General features: G+C 36.3%; 1 protein-coding gene across 1 annotated transcript in view; it reads right to left on the bottom strand.

Annotated features, from left to right (window-relative positions):
• LOC106869426 (GRIP and coiled-coil domain-containing protein 2) overlaps positions 1-11,856 on the bottom strand; it is a 121,436-nt gene that overhangs the window by 72,197 nt on the left and 37,383 nt on the right. The window contains exon 8 of the mRNA XM_052974888.1: positions 5-3,540. Coding sequence (XP_052830848.1) covers positions 5-3,540 — 3,536 coding nt within the window. The remainder of the gene's footprint in view (positions 1-4; positions 3,541-11,856) is intronic.

Here is an 11,856-nt window from a genome sequence, read left to right as displayed (position 1 = left end):
CGACTTTTCTTCTAACAGAATTTCTTTCTTTTCAAGTAATTCTTTCAAATCTTTCACAGAACTTGTTGTTGATTCCAAGTTAGATCCTTGTTCAGTCTTGGAACTTTCCAATTTCTGGATTTCTCCTTCATAGCAGGAAACCTTATCTGACAGTTCTTTTATGGTTCCATTCAGCTGAGACAGCTTTTCGTCATACTCACAGCGAAGATTTTCAGACTTAGAAATTTCATTATTAAGATCTTCTTTAACATTCCTCACAGAATTTGTTCCTTCTTCAACAAGATGTTGGTTCTCTGTCAGCTGCTGTTTCAGAGAATGTTTTTCATTCTCTAACGTAGTGATTAGCTGCGACTTTTCTTCTAACAGAATTTCTTTCTTTTCAAGTAATTCTTTGAAATTGTTTACCGATTCTTCTAAAGAGGCTGTCTTTGATATGCTTTCATTCAAAGAAATTTCAAGTTCTTGCTGTTTCTTTTGATGTATTTCCTCTCCAGTTAGATTTCTGTCTAATTGTTCCTTCAAAGAATCTTTCTCTTTTGTTTCTGTAGAAAGTTGAGTATTTAATTGTCCTATTGTTTCTGCATCTTCCCGTGTTTTGGCTTCTAAAGTTTCAAGACATGTTCTTAATTTGACCAATTCCTCTTCGGAAGATATTTTAATTTGTTCTTTAAATGTACAAAGTTCTTTCTGTTTAGATTCAAGTTCTGATAAACAATCATATTTTTCTTTTAAGACTTTCTTTAAATCTTCCACTACCAAATTTTTCTCATCTATCAGTTTCTCTAAATGTTCAATCTCTTCATCAGCTACTTTCAATAATTCCGTTTTCTCATTCAACTCTAAAGAAAGTTCATCAAAAGATTTTCCCTTTTCAACAAGTTCTGATTGCAAAGAGTTCATTTCATCACGTAACACAGACGTCTGCTGATCTGATGCCTGCTTAAGCTGTTCAAGTTTTTCACTAAAATCTTCAGACATTAATTTTTTCTCGGTTACCAATTTCTCTTGACTGGATTCCAGTTTTTTCCGCTCCTCATTCTCATTCTCAAATGCAGTTTGGACCAGTTGGAGGCTGTTTTTCAATTGATCCAACGTTGAAAGTTGATCGGTTAAATAATCAACTCTTGCAGTATGTTCTTTGAGATCTTTCTTGAGGCAATCGTTTTCTTTAACTATATTAGAATTTTCATCTCTCACAGAGCAGAGTTCAGCCTGAAGTTCTTCCATTTTCTTGTCTTTCTCCTGAAGTTCAAACTCAAATTTCTCCAAAATCTCTTTGGAATGACTATCAGAATCTTCAATGTTCTTCTTATTCATCTCAATGAGTTTTAATTTTTCCCTCAATTCAACAAGTTCCTGTTTTTCCTGAGTTAAACACTCCAGAGATTCTGCATACTCTTGCACCGTTTTAATGAGCTTCTCTTTCTCTTCCATCAACACTTCCTTCTGCTGACAGGCAAGGGTCAATTTTTCTTCCAAGATAGAATTCAAACTGTGTTTCTCTTCCAAACTATTTGCAAGTTCCATTTTCTCTTCGGTCACCACATTCAGCTGCTCTTCTAATTGCTGGAATGAATTTTTCAGAGCATTATTTTTAACTCTGTAATGATCGTTATCTGAATAAACCATTTTCATTTCTTCTGTTGCGGCACTGTGCATCTTACTGATAGTCTTCTGTAGATCATCAATAATGCTTTGCTTCTCCAAGAGTCCCTCTTTCAACCTTGTCTGAGTCTCACTTTTCTCCACCCAAGCTTCTTCCAAAACTTGTTCTGATTTTTCATTTTCTAGTTTCATGTCATCATATTTCCTTTTCATTGAAGAAAGAGAATTTGACAATTCAATAATTTTGGTCTCAAGTTCCTGAACATAACTACTTTTCTCTGATAGAGCTTTCTCCAAATCTTCGATATATTCCTCTTTTATTTTACATTGACTCAATGCCTTTAATTTCTCTTTCTCAATCGCTTCACTTTCTTCCCTGCTTTTACGCAGAGATTCTTCAAGACAGTATATATTCTCAGTGGACTCTGCCGTTTCTTTCTCTCTTTCTTTTAACTCCTCCAATTCTTCTTGGGCAGCTGTCAAAGTTCTGGTGAGTTCTTCTTTGTCGCAGGACAATTTTTCACTAAAAGCCTTAAGATTCTTGTTCTCTTCTGACATTTCCCTCCCGTGGTCTTCAGCCAACTGCATTACAACTGTTATTGACTCTTTCTCTCTCTCCAGATTCTCTTTCTCTGCCTGTGTTCTCTGCAACACATTCTCAAGATGGACCAACTCGGCTTCCAAACGACATTTCTCATTAATTATTTCTTCCACTTTCTTTTTCATTCTGTTAATTTCATCGATGGAAGAACAGTCCTTCTCGGTCAATTTAAACATCTCTTCACGTAGACTGTCCCTCTCGTTCAATGCTTCATGCAATGAATTCATCAGAAATTCCAGTTCGTTCCGCCAATGAAGCTCTCGCTGTTCCGTCTCCTCCAAATCAACCAAAGCCCTCTCTTTATCCTCCTTCATCATGTTCATTAAGTTTTCCCATTCTTTTAGCTGTTCGGTCTTGCTGAGCAACAGGTTTCTTTGAGATTCGGTCTCTTCCTTCAATTCATGAAGCTCATACTCCACAATCTCCTTCTGTTCCAGCAACTGTTCCAACATTGACTTCATTTTCGCATTCTCCAAGTGGACCTCGTCAACTTTCTGGTCGGCACCGTTCAGAGAAACGTTAGAATCTGAGCCGTCTTTTAAACCTTCTGCATCAGTGGATTCTTTGACAGAGGATGATTCCAACATCGTGACCTTCTCTTTAAGATACCTTACCACTTCTGCAGAATCAGTATATTTTTGCAATAAGGAAGAATATTCTGCTTCTTTTTCCTGCAACTCAAGTTTGAATGTTTCGGTATTTACTACCACTTCCTTTGCTTGCTTCAGTTCTTCAACCACAATCTGAAGATCTCCTTTCAAAGCTGTTAACTGGTTTTCAAGATCATTTTTGTATTTTACCAAATTCTCATATTGGTCACAAACACTGTGGTTTTCATGTTGGAGGTTTTCATTTGTTCCTTGGAGTTCTGTAATTCGGTTGGTGTAATCAAGAATTTTGTCTTCAGCCTCTTGCAGTTTTGCTTCCTTTTCAGAGAAATTCTTTTGTAAGACAGCAATTTCTTCTTCGTTTGTTGAGGAATTTTCTTCTCTGGCCAGGTGATTCTGTTGTTTTAATTCATCAATCTGGTTTTTATATTCACTTAACAATTTACCAACATCCATTAATTCCGCTTGGCTATTTAACTCTGCTTCATTCATCGACTGAATGCTTTCAATTAACGAGTTCTTTTCAAGTTGGAATTTTTCTAAGATGGAAATTTTCTCTGTTAAACGATCTTTGATAATTTGATAGTCGTCCACGAGTTTCTCATAAGCAGCCTCTTTATTGTTCAAAGAATCTACCATGACAACATGGCTGTCCTCCAAGAGATCCAGTTTAACCATCATTTCTTCTAATTTCTTCGTAGCAGCAGCAGCAGCAGTTCTACTTGCCTGAAATAAATCACAATTATATAACAAGTGACCCCTGTAAAGAGATATACATACATGTATGTTTGTATGTGCACATATATCTATATGTGTGTGTGTGTGTGTTGTGTGTGTACATGTCTATGTATGTATACACACGTTCACATTTTACCGCAGCTGTCTTTCAAGCAAACTGCACAGTTCATTCAATTTTTCCAATTTTTAGTGAAAACAAATAGGGTAGTAATTATGCCAAGAGAATAAAATACATTGATATATATACACACACACATGCATACATATATGCATATATATATGTATACATACATATGTATATGTGTACATACATATATATGTACATATATATGTATACATACATATATATATACACACACACAAACACACGTGTATGTGGGTGGGTGTGTGGATGGGTGTGGGTGTGTGGGTGTGTAACAACAGCTTTAATATTTATGTTGATAGAATACATCAATATGTAACATTCTATAATCGACAGAAACATAAAATACAAAAAAAAAAACAAATACAAAAGCAAAAAGTAGATCAAAGAAGCAAAAGATCCCAAAATAGATTTTCCATCGTTATTATTATTATTATCATTATCATTATTATTATTATTATTATTGTAAAGGTGGTGTGCTGGCAGAATCGTTAGCATGCTGTGTGAAATGCTTAGCAGTATTTCGGCCACCTTTATGTCCCGAGTTCAAATTCTGCTGAGGTTGACTCATCGATAAAATAAGTACCAGCGAAACACTGGGGTTAATATAATCGACTAGTCCTCTCCCCCAAAATTTCAGGCCTTGTGCCTGATTATCATTATTATTATTAATATTATTATTATTATTATTTCTTTAAAGCGTTTCAGCTTTAAAGCTGTGTTTACACTGGAGCACCAACATATTATTATTATTATTATTATTATTATTATTATTATTATTATTATTATTATTATTATTTAAGGCAGCAAGCTGTCAGAATGGTAAGCATGCTGGGGAAAATGCTTAGCGGCATTTCATCTACCTTTGTGTTCTGAGTTCAAATTCCACCGAAGTTGACTTTCCCTTCCATCCTTTCAGGGACAATAAAGTATGTACCAGTCGAGTACTGGGGTCGATGTGATTGACTGAACCCCTCCACCAAAATTTCAAGCCTTGTGCATATATTAGAAAGGTTCAGGCGAGATGACAAGGGACCGATATACCTGGCACTTGGATGTACCACCTTAATAATAATAATGATAATAATAATAATAATCATCCTTTCTTCTAAAGGCACAAGGCCTGAAATTTGGGGGTGGGGCAGTCAATTATATCAAACCCAGGGCATAACTGGTATTTACTTTATCAACCCCAAAAAGATGAAAGGCAATGTTAACTGCAGCGGTATTTGAACTCAGAATGTAAGTTCTGAAGACATGCCACAAGGCATTGCTTTCGACACTCTAATGATTTGGCCTGCTCACAATAATAATAATAATAATAATAATAATCCTTTCTACTAAAGTCACAAGGCCTGAAATTTTGGGGGAGGGGACTAGTCGATAACATTGACCCCAGAGTTTAACTGGTACTTAATTTATCAAACCCGAAAGGATGAAAGGCAAGGTCAACCTCAGTGGAATTTGAACTCAGAATATTGCGACGGGTGAAATACCACTAAGCATTTTGTCCAGCATGCTAACGCTTCTGCCAACTCGCCACCTTATGAGTAATAATAAAATTATAATAATAATAATAATAATAATAATGTAAAGGAATTTGACAAATTAAGTAAATATAAGGACCTGTTAATTGAAATACAAAAGATGTGGCATTTTAAAGCAAGAACTGTTCCTGTTATTATGGGTGCCCTAGGTATGATAAGAAAGGGATGTCAGAAGCATTTGGATAATAACCCAGGAGAACCATGTCTCAGAGAAATCCAAAAGATTGTGCTGACAAGTACTGCCCACATCCTTAGAAAAACCTTATCAATTAAAATTTCTGTGTTGTATTACATGAAGATATTTTGCTACTGCCCCTGCCACTTCCCTTCCCCAAGCTTTCAGTCATACTGTACCATGTTTTATCCTTCGCTCGCCCAAGGACACTGGGTGTGTCTCGGCAAGTGATTGCATCAAATATGCAGATTAAAAGTAAATAATAATAATAATAATAATAATAATAATAATAATAATAATAATAATAATAATGATAATAATAATAATAATAATGATAATAATAATAATAATAATAATAATAATAATAATCATGTGATTTGAAAATTTGGCACAAAGTCAGAAATTTCAAGGTGAGTAGGTAAGTCGCTTTCTCCCACACCAGTTTTCGTTTATGTCCCCTTAACTTAGCAGTACAGCAAAAACGACCAACAGAATAAGTATTGGAATTTGAAAAAAATAATATTGGGGAGTTGATTTCTCTGACCAAAATTCCTCCAAAGTGGTGCCCCAGCATGGCTGCCATCCAATGATTTAGACAAGTAAACCCTAAAAGAAATACGAGTTACATTGACAATGACAGGGAAGAGCAGTTGACAACCATGAGGCTGGGTGGCCACTCATCCACTGAAAGATCAATCACTTCACCAATTCCGAGCTCAAACCTTTTCTGATAATATATTCCTGTATTACAACAGTTAAAGGATTCATATTATGGCCCCTCGGCAACATTAAACCTAAACTGGTTTAAGAATAGACCCAACGTTTCCTTTGCATGTTATAAAAGGTGGCTAAAAGTGGTTGATGTAGGATTTGTGCTCAAAGACTTCATGAGGCCCTCACCAGTAACAAAACTACCCAAACAGAGCCACGGGTGAGAGGGCTGTTGCCCAAGTGGTGCAAAAGAGTCGTCTGCCGAGAGTAATAGGGAACTGCCAACAAATGGTGGATGCAGGGATACACTATTACAGCATGTCCCCATACTACTACTATTACGACTACTACTATATATTCTTTAGCTCAACCAGTGTGTTTCTTATGGTCAACTCTTGTTCTGCTGGTTTATGCCTCCCATGACTGAGACACTGGGTCTTAAGAATTTTATCTAGCTTGAACACTAATTTAGTCCTTATAGCGTTTGGCATTATGTGCGTGTCACACACACACACACACACACACACACACACACATACATACATATGCACACACAAACCCTCTGCTGCTGTTACTCTTATTGCTTAGCTCTTAGATCATTAGATATGTGATCAAAGCGGTTCCAGCTGTAACCATTTCATCTTTTATCTTTATTTTTATTTTTTATCTTTTTATTTTTTGGCAGACATAGTTTATCTTGGACTACATTATAAACGGTTTCATTCCTTTGTTTCAATTTTCTTTTTTTAAGATTACAGAATATCATTCTAAGAGAGACATTGCTGCTGGTCTAACAACTACAGTGAGACTTTCTGATCGGTCTGAAGTAAGACCATTTTTTTTTTTTTGACGTTGGGGTTAAAATGGTCTGAATCAGTAAATAATCATAACTAAAGTCCACAGTATGGAGATTAAAGAATTTGCACCTGTTGTTATATAATTTGTTGATTAAAGAAAAATAAGAAACAAATATATATTATTTTTAATCACGACAAAGAGTAAAAGTAACAACACCAGAACCAATAAAAATGGTTTTTGCAAAACAAAAAAAAAAAAGGGTGTTTGGATTTTACTGTTTTTAACTTTACCAATGTTTTCAAAGGGTTTCAGATCAAAGAACAATTGAAAAAAATTTTGAGAGAAAGAAAGAAAAAAGAGAAAAGAAATTAAGTAAAACAAAAGAAAGAAAATATATGATATACAAAAAAAAAATATATAAAAGGAAGCACAGTTGCTATTAAAGAAAACTAATAAACAACAAGAAAAACCAGCAAAATGCAAGCAGTAAACGAGATTTAGAGGACACACAGACACACTTGTGCACACCTGCACACATACTCACACACATTTCTGCAAACAGTGCCAACAGCTTTTCATGTAATTAACAATGTATTTATTTAAATTACTTGCTAGCTCTAAATATTCCCCCCCCCCACACTCTTATGGAACATGCCCCTCTATCCCCTCTCTATACTACTTATACTCCCCCACACTGTTTCCTGTGAGTAATTCTCTCTCTCTCACACACACACACACACACACCTTCCTCTCTTTCCTTGTCCTTCTGGGGTTGTCAAGTATCTCCTTTGTAATAAGACAGCTATCCCTATCCTCCCCACCATACTGTGACCTCTTGCCTGGCAACACGCTCACTTCCCCCGGGTCCACTCGCTCTCTAAGCTGAAAGGTCCTCGTTTTGCAAGCCACAGGTGCTGGTACCGCATAAAAAGTACCCGTGCTGGTGCCACATAATGTGACACCCATGTTGGTGCCACACATAAAGCACCTGTTCCTGCACCACATACAAAGCACCCATGCTGGCAGCACATAAAAAGCAGCTGTGTTAGGGGCCACGTAAAAAGCATCGGTGCTGGTCCTATGTGAAAAGCTCCCTTACTGGGATAAGATAAAAAGCACCCAGTACACTCTGTAGAATGGTTGGTATTAGGAGAAGCATCCAGCTGTAGAAACCATGCCCAAACAGATAATGGAACCTGGTGCATCCCCTGGCCCTTGCCAACTCTGGTCAAACTATTCAACCCATGATACCATAGAAAACTGATGTATGATGATGATCAGAGCACTGGATGTGATGCCTTGTAGTATATTATTCGGTTCTCCACACACAGGGTTCAAATTCCAATGGAGTGAACTTCACTTTCCAGTCATCCTCTCGTTGTCATCAATTTTCTTTTAATCCGCTTTTCCATGCTTGCATGGGTCACATGGAATTCATTGAGGCCAAATTTTCTCCAACCAGATGCACTTCCTGTTGCCAACCCTCACCTATTTCCAAACAAGGTGATATTTTTTCCCCTGGGGCAGACTTGCTTTTCGTGGAGGCCTGGAAACAAACAACCTCACTTGTATGACAATGATGCTCATTTACAACCATCATGTAATGTCTCGCCAAGGCTGCACAGACACACACACACACACACACACACACGCACACAAGTACATATATATAACGGGCTATTTTCAGTTTCCAACTACCAAACACACTGTCTGTACATCATCATCATCATTTAAGGTCTGTTTTCCATGCTGTCATGGGTTGGATGGTTTGACTGAAAACTGGCAAGCTGCACAAGGTTCCGATCTGATTTGGCAAGGTTTCTACAGCTGGATGCCCTTCCTAATGCCAACCACTCCGAGAGTGTAGTGGGTGCTTTTTATGTGCCACCTGCACAGGTGCCATTGACCTGAGACCAGCATCAGCCACGACTACAGTCCCACTTGTTCTTGACAAGTCTACATAAGCATGGTATATCGCCAAAGGTCTCGGTCACCTGTCACTCCCTCCATGGGGCCCAATCTTTGAATGGTGCTTTTTACATGCCACATTTTAATGAATTTCGAAAATTATAGAGGATTTAGTAAAAAAAAAGAAAAAAAAAAAAAGGTGATATTTGGAACATAAATTAATGTGAAGTTTTGGTGGACAATTTTAACACTGATCTCTTTCAAACAAAAAGTTTCTACCACAGAACCAAAAGCAGTCTCAAGTGAGTTGATATCAAAACATTTAAACCACACTAAGTTCACACACACACACATCTATACGTACACATACATATACATATACTACATTATGTGTACATGTGTGTGTGTTCACAAATGCGTTATGTATAAAGGCATGCATACATATAGAAGTAAATATTTCTGTATGTATTGTGCGGCAAATAAAGAAACGCCACTAGATGATGATGATGATGATGATGATGATTATTATCATTATTATTATTATTATTATTATCATCGTCATTGTGGTAAGCTGGCAAAATCATTACCATGCCAGATAAAATGCTTAGCATCATTTCATATGACTTTACATTCTGAGTTCAAATTCAGCCAAGGTCAACATAGCTTTTGATCCTCTCAGGGTCAATAAAATAAGTACCAGTTACGCACTGAGGTCAATGTAATCAACTAGACCCCCTCCCCCCCGAATTTCAGACCTAGAGTTTATAGTACAAAGGATTATTATTATTATTATTATTATTATTATTATTATCATTAATTATTATTATTATAATTATTATTATTAAGCCAGTTAACTGGCAGAATTATTAACATGCTGGATGAAATGCTTAGCAGCATTTCGTCCATTCTTACATTCTGAGTTCAAATTCCACTGAGGTCAACTTTGCCTTTCATCCTTTTGGGGTCAACAAAATAAGTACCAGTGGAACACTGGGGTTGATGTAATCGTCTCATCCCCCCAAAAAAAAACTGATACCCTTGTGACAAAATTTGAAACCATTATTATTATTATTATTATTATTATTGTTGTTGTTGTTGTAGAGGATGCATGGTCTAGTGGTTAGAACATTGCACTCATGATCTAGCAGTCGTGGGTTCAATTCATAGACCGGGCGATGTGTTGTGTTCTTGAGCAAAACACTTCATCTCACGTTGCTTTACGATCACTTCGACACCTGACGTGTGGCACACCATGCACCTGTTCAGGTAATGTGAATTTGATGGAGAGAATGAGCTAATGTACGGTACATACATTTGATCCCTATACACAAATCATTTGTGCAGATCATTCAGCAAAAGCCGAACACGAGTCCATCATTATTATAACTATGCAACTAACCCCACCACGGGGCTAATAAGTCACAGAGTGGTCAGAAAGAGTAATGTTGTTTTGTTTGAAATTGTTGGGTTTTTTTTTTTTTTGTCCTCTTAATTAACTAAAGAAAAGAAAATTAATTGACAGCAAATCAAGTGCTATTAAAAAAAGAAAAAAAGTGTTGTGAGATAAATAATAAAAAAAAAAAAATTAAGAATTTTGGAAGCATGCAAAAGCTGTAAGCAGGCAGCATGCAGGTTGTGCAATAATACAGATAACACAAACAGCATGTATGTATATATATATATATATATATGTACATATATGTATGTATACACATGCATCATAAAAATACATATAAAAAAATCTATGTAAAAAAACATGAAAATCATTAACTAATAATAAATTAACAAGTGTACACAAGTGTGTGTCTGTGTGTGTGCAAGTGTGTATATATGTGCGTGTGTATATGTGTGTGTGTGCATATATACATGTATGTGCGTATATGCATATACATGTGTGAGTATATATACAAGTGTGTGTGTGTGTGTATGTACACACATAATTTGAATATGGCTTGTTTAGGTGAATGCTTCAAATAATAATTTACTGCTGTTTATGACAACAATTATGATCATAGCATGTATGTATGTATGTGTATGTATGGATGTATGTGTATTTATGTGTATTTATGTGTATCTATGTGTATGTATGTGTGTGTATGAGGTGTATGGTCATGTGGGTCAATGGGTGTGTGGGAGCGAGTGTGTGAATGTGTCTGGGTGAATGAGTGCGTGCAGGTACATAAGTATGGATGGGCGTAGAAGTGGGCGGGGACTAAAATGTTAATGTACACACATACATTAGCACATACACACACTTAAAAAGGGGAGAGGCAAGATAGTCAAAGGATAAGGTTAGTCAATGTTACTGGACAGGCATGGCTGTGTGGCAAGAAGTTGGCTTCTCAACCACATGCTTTTGGGTTCAGTTCCATTGCGTGGTACTTTGGGCAAGTATCTTCCATAGTCTGGCCAACAAAATCCTTGTGAGTGGATTTGGTAGATCGAAACTGAAAGAAGCCTGCTGTGTGTAAATATGTGTGCGTGTGTGTGTGTGTGTGAGTGAGTGACTCGTAGATATATGTGTTTGCGTATGGGAATGTGTATAGGTATGTATATGAGTGTGTATGTCTAAGTATGAGTATGTATGGTTCAGTATATAGTTATACATGTGTACATACAAAAAACTAAAACTATAAAACTAAACAGCGATTCAAACATTAAACTCCGCCAAACTTATTGGAATCTATCGTCAGGAATAAAACTTACACATATTCAAGAAACTAAAGAAAACCTGAACATTTAAACTCAAACAAGCAAAAAAGAACAAAAACTTTTCTATTTTATTATTTTTTTTTTAATTTATCAGTGATTTTTTTTTTTTTTGCTTTGGCAAAAGAAACAAGAAAACTTGTGAAATCATGCAAGATATTCTACCATTTACCAATTTAGTGCCACAAATGGATGCAAACTAGACAAGAAATCACATCTGACTCTTAAGGAAAGCAATCTTCTGCAGGATTGTGATAATAATAATCCTATCTACCAGAGGCACAAATCCTGATATTGGGGGGGGGGGGGTTTTG

The sequence above is a fragment of the Octopus bimaculoides genome, chromosome 19, assembly GCF_001194135.2.
Source record: "Octopus bimaculoides isolate UCB-OBI-ISO-001 chromosome 19, ASM119413v2, whole genome shotgun sequence".
Taxonomy (NCBI): domain Eukaryota; kingdom Metazoa; phylum Mollusca; class Cephalopoda; order Octopoda; family Octopodidae; genus Octopus; species Octopus bimaculoides.
Note: the sequence above shows the minus strand (reverse complement) of the source record. Positions and strands in the feature narration are given on the sequence as shown.